The sequence below is a fragment of the Dermacentor andersoni genome, chromosome 10 (genome assembly GCF_023375885.2).
Source record: "Dermacentor andersoni chromosome 10, qqDerAnde1_hic_scaffold, whole genome shotgun sequence".
In the NCBI taxonomy this organism is placed as follows: domain Eukaryota; kingdom Metazoa; phylum Arthropoda; class Arachnida; order Ixodida; family Ixodidae; genus Dermacentor; species Dermacentor andersoni.
Genome location: NC_092823.1, coordinates 85,346,115 through 85,361,072, shown reverse-complemented (window position 1 = coordinate 85,361,072; position 14,958 = coordinate 85,346,115). Strand labels below are relative to the sequence as shown.

At 43.8% G+C, this 14,958-nt stretch overlaps 1 protein-coding gene across 2 annotated transcripts in view; it reads left to right on the top strand.

Annotated features, from left to right (window-relative positions):
- Positions 1 to 14,958, top strand: part of LOC126544193 (uncharacterized) — a 126,647-nt gene that overhangs the window by 91,629 nt on the left and 20,060 nt on the right. For both annotated transcript variants that reach the window (XM_050191429.3, XM_050191430.3), the window contains exons 3-6: positions 2,580 to 2,690; positions 7,983 to 8,151; positions 9,419 to 9,739; positions 11,870 to 11,993. In XM_050191429.3, the coding sequence (XP_050047386.2) occupies positions 2,580 to 2,690; positions 7,983 to 8,151; positions 9,419 to 9,739; positions 11,870 to 11,993 (725 nt within the window). The remainder of the gene's footprint in view (positions 1 to 2,579; positions 2,691 to 7,982; positions 8,152 to 9,418; positions 9,740 to 11,869; positions 11,994 to 14,958) is intronic.

The window sequence follows — 14,958 nt, the reverse complement described above, 5'->3', positions numbered from 1 at the left end:
ACAGCGGTCTTTGCAAACAGTGAAAGCTTCTCTTTAAAGGATTCCCACAGCGCGCAGCAGCAACTTTTTTTTTTCCTTTTTTCTTTCATTTTTAAGCATTAATTTGCATTCCAGCTAAGCTGTACCATTCTGAGGTGTTCTGATGAAATTGATTACTCTAGAAAACGAAAAACTAGGTACAAACACTCATCGATGGAGCCAGACGAGGTAATGGAAAAGCACGTGTAGGGAAGCATAATAAACATATGTAACAAACATGTGTTTCCAGGTGGACAATAATAGTACACAATACTGCCATAGGCTATGTGGCAATACCCTGTAGTGCCAGTTCTCGGCCAAACCTAGCTTAATTTACATGCACAACGACCATTAAAGTTGCACTGGCCCCAGTGAGCACGGAAGAAGTAACTTTGGATGACAACACAGTGCACTTTGCAGTGGCTGACTTCCGCATTGATGTGACGTCAAGTGCGAGAACACTGTATTTGGTTACCACATTTCACCACTGTGTCGGCCCTCATAAGCTTTGAAGTAATAGTTTTACGGAAACCCGCAATGTAAAGAGAATGATTAATTATTAACCTCGTAAGCTTTCCACATTTTCGTGATTTTCTACATTGAATTGAATGTGTTTCTTGTTAATATTCATAACCGTGTGTTTTTCCTGTGATTCAGATACGTCCTCTTTCCATTGGCATCATAATAATGGCAGATCTTTATAACTTGCTATATTTCCACAACCTGATTTGCATGAACAGATACCTGAACTTATTTCTTATTGCCTTACCCCTGTTTCTTCTGTGCATCTGGTATATGTGTAACTTGTCTTTAAACATTAACTGCCTGTATGTAGGTCCAGTTCTGCGTGCAGTTGTTTTTTTTTTCAGTCTGCATGTTCTTAACTGCTAGAGTACGATATTTCCTCTCAGTATTATTTTTTAATTCGGTGCATACTTCAGTCCACATTAGATGAAGCAGAGGCAGGAAGTGGTTCATGATTTCCAGCAAGAAAAGAACGGTACATTTGTGATAGTTATGTAATATACACATACAGTAAAAAGGGATAAAAAAAGGCACATAGCATGGAACACACACATGGCAAAGCACGTGCGTCACAATAGTGTCATTTATAGGCAATACTTTGTGAAAGGTTTAGATCACATAAAGAAAGCAAGACAAATAACAGGGGATAATGCAGTATTCCAGACTCCCAAATAAACAAGCACCTGGCAAACTTTCAGCTTTATTGCTGAGCGCTTGTCTTCATTAACGTGAGACTGCTTTTCTTGTTCATGCAACCTATCCTTTCGATTTCCTGAAAAGCTCTTATACGAATAATAAAAAAAATAAAATAAAACCTCAACATTCATGCACTATGCTTCGTCTGGAGCAGTTTGCTAAACCATAACTTTCTGATGACCACAGCACACGCTCCTAAACATTCTGAAGTGAAGTTTATTCGAAGTGTAGGAATACAGGTGCACTTTAGGAGATGAGCAAATGACAAAGTGCCCGACGATGCCCATCCCCTACAAACAGTTGTATCGTTCGACACTCGGCAGCAACTGCCGCTTCACAGCAGATTGAACATAATCTAATAACATCTAGAACACATCTGGAAGGAGGTCCCGATGCAGTTTTCGACTATGGGACCTCCTTCTGCATAATACATACATGTAATATGACCGAACCATTAATAATACATTCCGGTTCTGAAATTCTGATTATGAAGACTGATTCAATAACGCCATCTGACACCGCTCCCACTCAATAGAAATACTTTTTTTTCTGTTAAGCAAGCAACCACTACATCACAATGTTTCTGTATTCTTTAAAAAAAGTACTCTCGCAAATAAGGTTTTTAATGTGTTTGTCATCTATAATGAGCGCCTTTCCTTTCTTTAACGCTGCGCATCCTGTACTTCCAGGTCACGGCATGATTTAACAGGATGACATTGCATTCTTGACAGAAAAGTAGCAAGCATAGAGTTTTCAAGTTCATGAAAGGAAATGCTGGCAAGATAACGATTATTGCTGTGGGTCAAGATAAGCCCCAAAGGGTGCAACCTTTCATGAAGAGTGCAGGAAATGTTTGCATCCTTTGCGGCTTACCTTGCCCCTAACAAGAATCGTCATCCAATTTGAGCTCCTTTCCTTCTTTTAACACTGCTTTTAACCAAGGGCGGGCTCACATCAGCATGACACAGCGTTCTTTGCAGGACCATAAGTGCCGGAAACTCACAGTCAATAAAACGAAACGCACCGAGGATAGATGATACACTGTTTGGGGGCAAAATAAGCCTCAAAGCGTGCAACATTTTCTTAGTGTTTCTTGGTATAAATGATGTCTCTCCATGCCAGATTATTCAAATAGCCTTGCACGCTAACCGTACCTTGCTTTTCTGGCATGGCTGCTCCGTGAGTATTGAGGTTGTAGAATTGTGTGCAAAACTATTACTCTTACTCTTTCATCAAGAATACCCATGGTGTTCAAAACTTACAAATTCCTACAGCAAAAAAAAAAAAAAAAATAACTGCAGCGTTTGTTGTGTGTAATGCGGGAACCTGATTTATCCCAGGTGTTGGTGATTGACAGCCGGCCCTTTCTGGAGTTCAACACATGCCACATCCGAGATGCCGTCAACGTCTGTTGTTCCAAGATCATCAAGCGTCGTCTTCAGCATGACAAGGCAAGTGATACGTTCAGTCTCTACTTCTTTATCTCTGTCAGCCAATCTACGTAACTGATATCCTGGGGAAGCATGCATACAGAGCTGCTTTTGAGGGTCATCTGTGGGACTGCCTCGTTTGCAAAAGTTAGACTAGATGGTTGTTCTGGGCCTTTTCTTCCATTCGACGGGAATTTGCGTCCTTGGTGTCGGTCACCGGTATCTTGTGCCTACCATACTTCGCAGAAATCGAAACAGGTAAATTAGGAAGAGGATAATGTCTCCTCCGTGTTCTGACTGCGAAACGCGTAAACAGCAATATGTCCTGACGATTTTGTGCCTTAGATGTTGGCCCACGAAAGAAAGATCTTTACAAATGTACATACATTGTTTAGCTTTTCTTCTTCTGCTTCACTGGCTAACCACTGTTTGGGTTATCACTCGGTGCTGGACAGGCCTACATATATGCTGGAATTTCCTGAACGTGATGGTCGATCTTATAGTGAGTCTTGTCTAATCAGATTGCACCTGCAACGCGAAAGTTGGTGTATCTTCTCCAGCACACGCAAGCACCTGCGATTACGCTTCTATGTACGATGAGTCATGCATAAATAGCCAACGCTCTTCGCCCGTGAATCAGATTTCGACTACCAACGACTGTGCTTGCTGATATGGTGCAGTGAGCATCACTTCTTTTTGTTTTGGGCACAAGTTCGCCCAGTAGTTAGTCATTACTCAGTTTGGCAGTATCTTTCGCTTCACCGTCACTGTAACGTGATATGAACTGCGCAAGGAAGACTGCGAAACATGTGAACTGAGAAAAAGAAGACGTCGGTGCGGCTTTCCTTGCTTTTCATGTGTAAAATTTGACTACGGTTGAGCTGCATGCGCCGTTGTTACTATATGTTTGGGCGAGCCGACATAGTCCGCAATGCAAAGTTATGTTGAAGGAGGGTGTGTTCTCGGAAGGCGTCCTGATGTCGCAGTAAATTAGTCGAATGTCGGAGGAATAGCTGCAGCTCTTCTGATAGTATTTCATGTTCAAACGGCCATATTAGGCACTACTGCCATGGACGCCATAATTCTACGTCGCAGATGTAATAAGTCTCGAGAGCAGGTTGGTTAATATCCGTTTATTTTTATCTTTAGCCATTAGAAGTAGTACCAAAACAACTGTGAACAAGACACAGGCCAGCTGTATTGTGTAAAGCTTGCAATAAGCACTAACGCTGCTATAAAGTGACACCTGTGTGGTAACCACCCGCCACCTCGAACCGATACTGGAGATGGGTTCACAGAGCTATCGTGCACTTATGGCACATGCGCGGCCCACGCTCTGATGGTCTGGACATCTCGAGAGACGCAAGCAATGCGCTGTGGGTTAGGATGCAAAAAGAAAAAAAAAAGTCGAAGCAAAGCGGACGCAATCGGCTCTGCCAGGGCAAGTGCAGTGTTCCGGCGTTTTGTGGTGGGGGGGCATGATCCTAGTGGGCGTGCGCACAGTAGCGATCCTAGTGATGAGCTGTGTGCATACAGTGAGCCTGAGCTAAATGGACAATAAGCGTCAAGTTCGATCTCTATTCATTCATTGGGCGCTGGGAAACGCCGGCGGTTTTCCGTCCTAGCCTTCATGTGGCGAGCGCTTGTATGCATATGTGAACGAAGGCTCTCTGCAGGTCGCAGTTCGGGCAGCATCTGTAGGACTGATAGATAGAGGGATGCTGCTGTAAGTGTCTTCTTTGAAATGGAGTGGTGGGTTGTGCCACCAAGCTCATTTTCTTACTTTGCCTTTTTTTGTAGATACAACAAACTTGCAGGGCACTGCTTCTGGTGCGCACCAGCACCAGAAGCCTAGCGTGCCGCGTCACACCAACAAGTCGCCCCCACATTTTGGGAAAGTCATAATTTCCTACAAAGATCACTAGCGGGAATTCTGGCGGCGGTGTCTACACTCTTAAACAAATGTACACCCTTTGGGTTGTATCTTGCCACACAACAACAATTGTCATCTGTCTTGCTTGGGCTTCCTTTCTTGAAAACGCTGCGCTCGCAACTTTCCTGTTGAGAACGCTCTGTCATGCTGATATCACGCATGCCATTTGTGGCTAGGAAATACCGGGCTCGCAGCGTTAAAGAAAGGAAATGCGGACAAGACAGATGACGGTTATTGTTGTGTGGCAAGATACGACCCAAAGGGTGTAATTTTGTTCGAGTGCACGGGAGCTGGGTGTACATTATGCCAGCAATTGAATGATTCGCAACACGTGGGATTGCCGAAGCTAAATATTGTTCTTTTTTCGGACGGCCTTGTGACATTGCAGGTTGATCATTTGAAGCAAATTGTTGCATTATAAATGCAACAATTCGCAGTGATCACGCATGTAATGTGCAGGAGCTCATTGTCATGCTGTTTGTACAAATGACACAGTTTAGAAAGATAATGCCTAATAAGTATAGACCACAATAATGTTTGATGCTACCTTCATGAAGAATAAATTCATGCACTACCCACAACATTCTCGTGGCACTTGGAACGATCGCAGCATGAAATAGTATTCTAGTTTTTTTTTATTTTATTTTTTTTATTACGGAAGCATTATAGTTCGAACAGCGTTTCAGGATCTCAGTTAAAGCAAAACACTAAACCAGCTGTCGCTTTCGATGCTTCGACCTTCGGAGGAACTGCCAAGTTTTCGACTTTTCACGAAAATGGCAAATTTAACTAGCCAGCGTTTCAGGAAACAGGTGCCCAATTCTATCGTGTTAGGCACCACTTCAAAGTTAATTCGATGCAACTAAAAAATAATACGACTGACGTTCGAGCATTCGCCTAATGCTTGTGTAGCAGAAATTTCGAAATTAAAATTGGTTACAAACATGCACAGCTCGTTTCGCTGACTGGCAAAGCGCAATACAACTTGCGAAGCCTTTTTTTTTTCCCCGTCCCCGGACTTCCTAGCAGAAATAGACAGCTGGGATTGAGCCAGCACGAGAATAGCCTCAAAACCTTGCCGCTTGCACCTTGGATTCGGAAACGTGGAGTGGTCATGACCATGTCTTTGCAAATCTTTACTGACTAGGGAAACTTTTTCAAAAAGAGCTTTTTTTCTGTCTTTTTCCTTGGGGGGGAGGGGGCAGAGTGGGTGGTCCTTGATTGAACATAACTGACATTAGCACACACTAAGTACTCGTGCCTTCCTTTTTTTTTTTTTTTTTTTTGCCGTTTTGGGGCTAGCCTTCTTGTAGGCTGCCTTTAAGGCAAAGTCTAAAAGTCTGTTTTGTTCACTGAACTACACATTATTAGTGGGGAAATACGTAATAGTCCCCGAGCTTTCTAGCTCCTCAGAGATGAGTTCTGGACAGCTGATTAGAACTTGTCAGAGGGAATCATGACGTGCACAAATAAATTGGGTATCCACTATCTTCATCAACATTTCTAGCTGCCTATGCTTCTTTTTACCTCTCTGGGCTATAGGCATGTGGTAACGAACCGGAACTGAACCAAAAACAGTTATTCCTGCGCGAACTGGGCAGTGAGCGGGAATGCAACGATGTCTTTCTTATTATAAAACAACACAGAAAAGTTAAATAGCTGTTTTTCGTTCTTGTTGGCCACCTTTACTGCTTTTCACCCACGCACTGCCTGCCCTTGTTGTTCAACCATGGTCCTTTTCTTGTAAGTGCATGCGAGCTTCCTCTAATTTTAGAAATGGCGACACGTTCAAAACTGCATCGTGGTCCTTAATCGGTCACGTCGGCAGGCATGCATGCTAGTACAGTTGTGAGTGGTTCAAATCAGGGCAACCGTCAAACAGTGATACGGCGATGGGGACCCATATATGATTGCTGTAATGCAGAGGAGCATTTCCTGGCTACACGGTGATTTTCGATCATGCTGGTTGGAAGCTAATATGATAAAAGGGGTGCATTACTTCTGAGTTGCGCTCGCACATGTGGTCTTTTCTTTTAAAGCTACCACTAGTGTGCAGCACTTTAAAAAAAAATTGTGAAGATTTTTTTTAAAAATTAACAGTTCGGTTTTTGTGCAAAATAAGTTCATGCTGTTTCCCTATAAATATTATGAAGTTATGCAAACGAACATGAATTTCTTCGAACTAGTTTGAATCGCTACGTTTTTTGCTCCAGTGTTGAGCTGGATCTGAACCGTTTTTGCAGAACTGGAATGAAACAAAGATCGGGCTATCTGGCAGAGGTTTTGTTTGCCTATATTGCACTCAGTGTGGCTGTGTTTGACATTTTCAAGGTACGAGCGCTGGAGCCACATATCACAATCATTGCACAATAGCAATTATAGAAGCAGTAACAATATATAACCTGACATGGATTGCGAGTAAACCCTCGATGAAAGCAAACTGTGACATCTATGTAGTGTGGTGTGTACTGTTCCTTTAGGTATTCAGTTTGTTCGTTTAACTTTTGTAGTACATTGCCTGCGTGTCTCCACATTGGTGGTCATCTGTTCAATTAATTGTGCGTATGTGTTTGTACGACTGAAACGAAACCTTTATTTTCAATACAGCGCTTGTGTGCCGGTTATTTGTCCTTCATCTACCCGCCGTGGTTGCTCAGTGGCTATGGTGTTAGGCTGCTGAGCACAAGGTCGCGGGATCGAATCTTGGCCATGGCGGCTGTATTTCGATGGGGGTGGAATGCGAAAACAGCCGTGTACTTAGATTTAGGTGCACGTTAAAGAACCCCAGGTGGTCGAAATTTCCGGAGTCCTCCACTATGGTGTGCCTCATAATCAGAAAGTGGTTTTGGCACGTAAAACTTCACAATTTAATTTTTTTAATTTGTCCTTCATCTGTTCCTGTGCTATAGGTGTGCTCCAGAAGGAAAAGCTGAATGAAAGAAGTTTCGGTAGTGGTTACCATATTTATTCTTATTTAGGCCGACCTTCGTACATTACATTGTATTTTTTTTTTTTCAAGAAGATAAGTACCGGCTACATTCTATTAACCACGGTAGACGACGAGTCCAGCCATTCAAAAAGGCACACACTTCCTGTCCAGTTGCACTGCCAAGTTCAGCACCAATTTTTTCTATGTTGTATTTTTCACGATTGTGTGTTTCTTTTACCTAGCTTGCTTTCATACGTCTCTCCATTGTTGTTATTAACGGAGGGTCCCGTTGCAGTCTTTGACTTGGACCTTGGTCTGTATATTAATCTCCTACCCATTCATTGTGTTTAAAGAATAATAAACTGAAACTCGCCCTTTCCACCTGCGCGTGCCCTGTGCTGTGCTCCCATGAGACCAGGTGTGAGATGATGGTCCGTTTGCTGTCGCACAGGTGAGCGTGTGCGAGCTGCTGCCCTCCGATGGTCGCCAGCAGCGGGTCGAGCAGGTAGTGGTGTACGACCAGGGCTCGTGGTCCGTTCCCAGCGGCGATGACTCCTTCCTCGCCGTGCTGCTTGCCAAACTGGCCAGGGCTTTTCCAGGGCGTGTGGCTCTGCTTGCAGGTGAGTGTTGTTATTACCGGGGTCTCGAATTTCGCCGCAGCCACCAGTGTCGCTCCTCTGATTCCTCCTCTGATCCCAGGGAGAAGATTTAAGAGGAAGCTTTAGCTTGCAGCTCATATCTAAATACACGGCGAAGGCGAAATCGTTTTTTTTTTTTTTTTCCGGCAACCGCAACGCCGAATTTGGCGCAGTTCGTGAACTTGAAAGAAAGGAATCTAGTGACTGTTTGAAGCGGATATATATTTAGGTGTAAACATTGATGCAAATTGCAAATTTTCAGAAATCGATACAAGTTTACAACTCTATCTCAGCATTGAAAAACAATGTAACAATTTCGTAAACTTAATCAAATAGTACCTTGAAAGCGAACGAAAAGAATGATGTTTATCTGGTACACTGCTAATATGTGAGTAGGAATTTTGCAATACCCTCGTAAACATTGCAACAAACTCGTGTGAGATATGAATTGATATGTAACTTTTTCCTGCTTTATGTGCTCCGATGGATGCAGTTTACAAAAGTGCCATAGCTGTTTTCCGGCAGCTTCTCCAGAAAATGCCAGGTCCTAAATCAGAATGCAGCTTTCAACAGTCAGCAGAATGTAACTCTTTCTCAAATGCAAGAAATTTCAGATCAGTCATGGGTTGTTTCAAAAGCGATTCTGCGTGTTACATGTATTTGAGAGGCATTATCGTGCCTGAGCTTAAGCTTCCTTTAAAGGGACAGTACAGAGAAAAAGTTAATCAGTTTGAATTGATAATTATTTCAAAGCGTTATCTACGTCAGTTATTTGGTAGCAGGTTGATTATTAGAAAACGAAGGTCAAAGGTTCAATATTTAGAATTCGCGCCGGTTCGTTAGCATTAGTAGGTCAGTGTGACGTCACGGATTTCTAAGTATCTTTTTTTTCTATTCGGGCTGTTGTGGCTCAGTAGAAGTTCCTGAAATTTGCGAGGTTTGATCTTTCACTCTTTTCGAATACATATATGTCGGGCACATTTACCAGTAAATAGTTAACTAGGCCCGAGCACATGCAATCTAAAGCCACGACGTCACGGTGATCTGTTGCGTGAACTTCAACGTGGCGTCGCCACTAGTCAAGTTTTTTTTTTTTTTCCTGGCTTACCGGGCCTCCTCTCATGGCAAGGGTGGTCTGTTTTCTTTTTCTCTCGTTCTTTTTTCTTGTTGTTGTTGAAAGGTGATTACCTACTACTGCTCAACTTGCCCGTTTATCGTCCCTCTGAGCGCTGTCCGATATGTGATGCAGGCGGGCTGCTGGAGTTCTCGAGCCGTCACCGGACGCTGTGCGAGGACGGCGGCTCCCGGGGTCCGCTGACGTCCCTGTCGCAGCCGTGCCTGAGTGCCGCGGGACCGACGCGGATCCTTCCTTTCCTCTTCCTGGGCTCTCAGCGCGACGCCCAAGACCCCGAGCTGCTGGCGGCGCACAACATCTGCTACGAGCTGAACGTGAGCACCTCGTGTCCCAAGCCGGACTTCATCCCCGACGCGCACTTCCTGCGCATCCCGGTGAACGACAGCCACGCCGACAAGCTGCGGCCCCACTTCGCTCGGGCCTGCCGCTTCCTGGGTGAGTTTGTGCAGCTGGGTGTGGTTTGTCTGTATAGGCAGCAATGTTCGGCTTACGGTATTTCACGTAGTGTTGCGAAACTGACTGCGTTACGTTATGTGAAAGCGCCGCTGTTTCAGAAGTTTGCTTCCTTTACGATTGCACTGCCAACAATATATATATATATATATATATATATACATATATATATATATATATATATATATATATATATATATATATGAATTAACCGAGACGTCGAATTAACCGGTCAAATTAAAAGATTTTTTTCTTTAACTCTAACCCAACTGAAAGTCCCGGCCTGCGCCCATGCTGTTCTATGTGCCCAAACGTTTGGTATTTCGATCCGAAAATTGGCCTGCGCTGGTTAATTTGAACTTGAGTAGACACGCGCCTGACCCCTACGGTGAACCCAATAGCGACTCCTTTGCTGGCGGCACCTTTCTTGACAAAGCTTAGGGGACTATGACTGCGTTTAACACACGCCATCCCCCTTCGAAAACACCTATTTTTGGCGGACCCTACGAGGATTTTTGAAGCAATAACAGCAGCTCACAGTGTCTGATTACGGCATTTACCCGATTCTGAAGCGCGCCTTTTTTTTTCCCCCTAAGAAAATTGAGGCCATGACCGCGTTCGCGGCGTTTGTGTGCTTTGCCGCATAACACGCCGTATTGCGCCGAAGCTTCCTTAGGAAAGCGTGCGGCAAAGCCGACTTTAGAAACCCGTCCGTCACTGTGCACCACATATTGGAGCCTTGCCCATTTTTCTTGCTAAACAGTCGTGTACGCGTTAAATTTTACTTTGTATTGGAGCGGTAATGTTTGCGTTAGTTTCCTCCTTTGGGCACATAGAAAGTAAACGCGCGTTTGATTTGATGAACGTGCGTTTGAGCCAGTACTGCCAAATCAGTCAGCATTGTGTTTGGACGTTTTTTCTGCACTTGTTTAATTCGACCCGCTGCATAATGCGATAAATTTTCTTGATCCCATCAAGGTTCAAAGAACGAAAGTTGCGTGTGCGTGCTTGTGTGTGTGTGTGTGTGTGTGTGTGTGTGTGTGCATGTGTAACATAAGATGTAGAGGACACACACATACGAAATGTCTGTTTTGCTAACATTTTTGCTAATGGGCTGGCATCAAAGGCTGGCTCACGAGCCAATACATTAGCAATCCAGGTATTTCGTGTGTGTGTTTTCTTCTGTATCGCATTGGACTCATCGAGCTTCGAACATATAATACCTAGTGATCTATGTTAATTGAACAGGTTCTTAAAAAATATTTAACCAATGTGAGACTACTCTCTTTGCTATGTGCTTCTTTGGTTTGACAACATTAGTGCCACACCAGTCCATTCAATAATAAACTAAATTAAATTTTCAATTACTCGATTAACTGTGCACGTTCCAAAGGCATGAGGGCGCCATGGGAGGCAATAACAATTCACATAATTTTAAAGCCACTAACCATTAAGATATCGCTGAAAATTGTTTTTCTACTTATATTTGGAAAGCTTGGCTGCTTGGGCAGTTTAGTGAACCATTACTTATCACCTTCTTCTTTCCTTTAATGTTTCTTGCCCACTAAGAAAAGTTTTCTTTCTCTGAAGTAGATTCCGATATTGTGCACAAGAACAGCACTGGAAACACTGGCTGCAAACACACACAGAGATAAACCTTCATTATATGAACACATATGGGCCCCATCAGCAAAATCCCAGATGTCTTTTCTTCCAGCACATCTTTCTACACACTTCGCCCATATTTTTCATGATTTCTCAACTCGGGTGCTATGAGAAGTCTCAATATGTACGGCGCACACTTTTAGCGTCATTGCTTGCATTGCTAGTTTAATGTTCAGTCGTTAACGGCCAACTGCAGTGAAATTTTGCACAGTGCTCACGAAGTCTGCTATAAGGTCATTGATATGTTTCTAGCTTTAAGTGTCTGCACGATCACCTGCTTTACTGCTTTGCCACAGTTGCTTTGGCTACATATAATACAAAACTTTTTATGAACTTGACCAACATGAAATTCCTCTGCAGTTGGCCTTTACCATGGTGTGCATAGTACACATATTGACACAGCATTCTAAGGGCACTTTTGTGTTGTTTCTGTTGCGTCTGTTTCAGACAAGGTGCGGGAATCGAGCGGGTGCGTGCTGGTGCACTGTCTGGCCGGCGTGTCACGGTCTCCAACTGTGGCGATTGCGTACGTCATGCGACACTTGGGCCTCTCGTCAGACGATGCCTACCGGTGAGCAGTTGCGCACAGGCATAATTTCTCTGTGGCAAAACTCGGCCCCAAGGTTGCCGTGTACAGGGCGGTGCAAGTGGCAGGCATGTCGTGACTGGTTTGCACTTGTGGCAGCAGATCCCAGAGCCGGCTAAGCTCCCCACTTTGTGGACAGCTTTGTCGCATATAGCTTACACATGCACATATTATGCACGCACGGGACTCATATCTTTCGCCATGTATATCTAAGCAGTATTGTGTGTATATTGGCTTACCTACTCCAGCACTAGCTAATTTGAATTCAAGGTTTAGATAGCGTATAACTGGGTTCACAATATGATAGGGACCCTGCATGCTAGTTAAAGGCACATTAGAGAGCAAACCCGAATTACTTTCTATTAGGCTTCTTTCAAGATTGTCTTTATTTATTTGGTGATAAGGATTGGCTTCTAGTGAATGGAGCAAGCAGCAAAGTTTATTGAATTTATTGCACAGACTGCCATGCCGGTACGTTGCTACGGCCTTACGGATTTCAGAGTGCTTTCATGCATCTGAGTGCTTTAGTGTGCAGGACTTATTGAAACTTGTTATGTTGCATCTTTCAATGCCTTTAGAACTCGGCCTAGTTCTCTGTTCATCAGTGAACTATATGAGCTAGTCCCGAGAGGATGCTGCAAAAATCCATGTCACGTAGATGTAGTGCGGAAACTTGATGGTGGCATTGCTACCATTCGCTCATTTTGTGTTTTTCAAGCTTACTAAGGCTTCGCACGTGCGAAGACTGACCTTTACAGTGTTGCAGAAGTGTGATTTACCATTGTAGCTCAACACAAAGGTGCACTACAAGAAGAAAAGTATAGTGACACTACAGAGGAATACGATTTAGTTAGGCTGTGCAAGTAAATTATGCTTCTGTACTAATAGTTGTGCCACTCCTACCATGTGCGGATGCTTGGTAAGCCAGGAAAGAAATGGGACGGGTGGCGATGCTCCACTGAATACGTTAACGCACACTAACTAGGCACTGTAGTAAATCTGTACATTCTAGGCATTACACTAAACTCCTGGATTCTGGCAGCTGCTTGGCTTTAGTTGTTTATCAATGACGAAAGACAACATTACATTCTAAAGGTACTGAAAACTACACCTAGCAAGTTTCCATTACTTTCCCTGTAAAAAAAAAAAAAAAAAAAAAACTACTTTTTGGTTCAGATGGGCCACCAGTTCTGGGGTTTTCATTCATGCATTGCCATCACTTGCAGCGCAACCAAGCCACGTCGTTTCCACACGCACACAAGTGTCCTGTGATTTTATAAGTGGCAGCACTGTCTGTACAGTTTCCAGCATGTCTCATTGTAATGAAACAGGTATATCAGTAATACAGTCGTGAACGCTTCAAGTTGGATACCATCAAATTCTTCCCCATTAGGAAGTGCGCGGTTGCTGGGCAGTCGCTCTTGATAACACTGGTGTGTAATGTGGTGTGAGAAAGCGGACACGGAGCGCAGCTGGAGATGAAAGACTGCGATAGCGAAGAGAACACAAGGAGTAAAGCGGAAGAGGAGGGTGCAGGGGAACCACGAGGTGGAAAGCAGAGGAGAAGGGGATAGCAAAAGTGTGAGAAGAAAAGCGTAATGCTGCACAAGACTGGCTTTGTATCGACAACGGCTGCGAGATGGCACCAGAGTAGCACACGTCGTCTGTATATAAACAAAGCGCTATACGAGTGGAGGTCTGTTTCCGACCACTGCTGCGAATTGTGCCCACGCATTACCCACGTGCTGCTGCCTCTCGTTATCTCACAATTAGCAAGGCAGTCATGCCACGCTTCGTTTGCAACATGCCACACGAGACAGATTGCCTGCACTAGGCAATATATCACAAAACAAATATATGTATAAAGCAGCGCTTAAGTTTCATATTGTGGAGTATTTTAATCGTCAATGAAGATCTTTTGTAACTGCTGAGATGAGTGATGAAGTGTACCAGTCCATATTGTGCTATGGACTATGAAAACTGCTAGGATAATGAAGTTCATGCCTTTCCTAAATACAAGCTTTGTATGAATGCACGCAAGATGCATGCATGCATATCAGTCGCCAAGCACATTTACAACAATGTGTTACCATATTAGGCAATATGACTCTACAGCTACTTAATAGCTTTAGCCCAACTCTCACATAGTACTCTTACCGTGCCCCGATGGGCAAGGTACTGAGAAGCACTGCTTGAGATCACCATGACAATTACCTTTCTTATACCTGTCCAAATGCATTTGTCATCAGTCCCTCCCTAACCATGTGCTTACCTGCCAACCATAATGACTTCGAGATTGTCCCCCCCTCTTTCTTCGATGTGTCAGCCTTTTGTTTTCAAGGTCGAAAATGAGCTTACGACTTCAGACGGCAGTCTCTCAAGTGTGAAAAGTGAAAGCAACAATGCCGGCATTCCAATGTCGTCTGGGCCGTAACACTTTGTATAGCAGGCAGGTGCAGGCCATTGTGAGTAGCCACACATTAGTGTCAATTATGAACACTTACATGTAGCTCCAGTTGACCGTGCCAAGTCGGCCTTTTTGTAAAAATGGCGTTACATACCAGTCCTATCCAGAGACTTTGGATCCTCCAAATGGGCTGTGCAGCGAAGTGGCTAGCTGTGAACTTCTACAACGATGTATTTTTCCCAACATAGTATCCTAGTTGCCTGTTATACTACATATTCAAGGTTATCATGTAGGAGAAGAGTGACAGCCACACAACACTAAGAACTCGTTGATAAGTGCTGCTGGGGCAAAAAAAAAAAATGGCCAACATCAACAAACGTCACAGGATCTGGTCATGCAGCTGTTTTTGAAGTTATGTTCAATTAAGTGTTGGGGCTGAAGTTTATTTTATTTGCTTGTATGGATTGGCATCAAATTTCTCAGCGTCTTACACAACCCAGCATTGTACGACGCCTTCCCTATGGGCAAAAGCATGTGAAACAC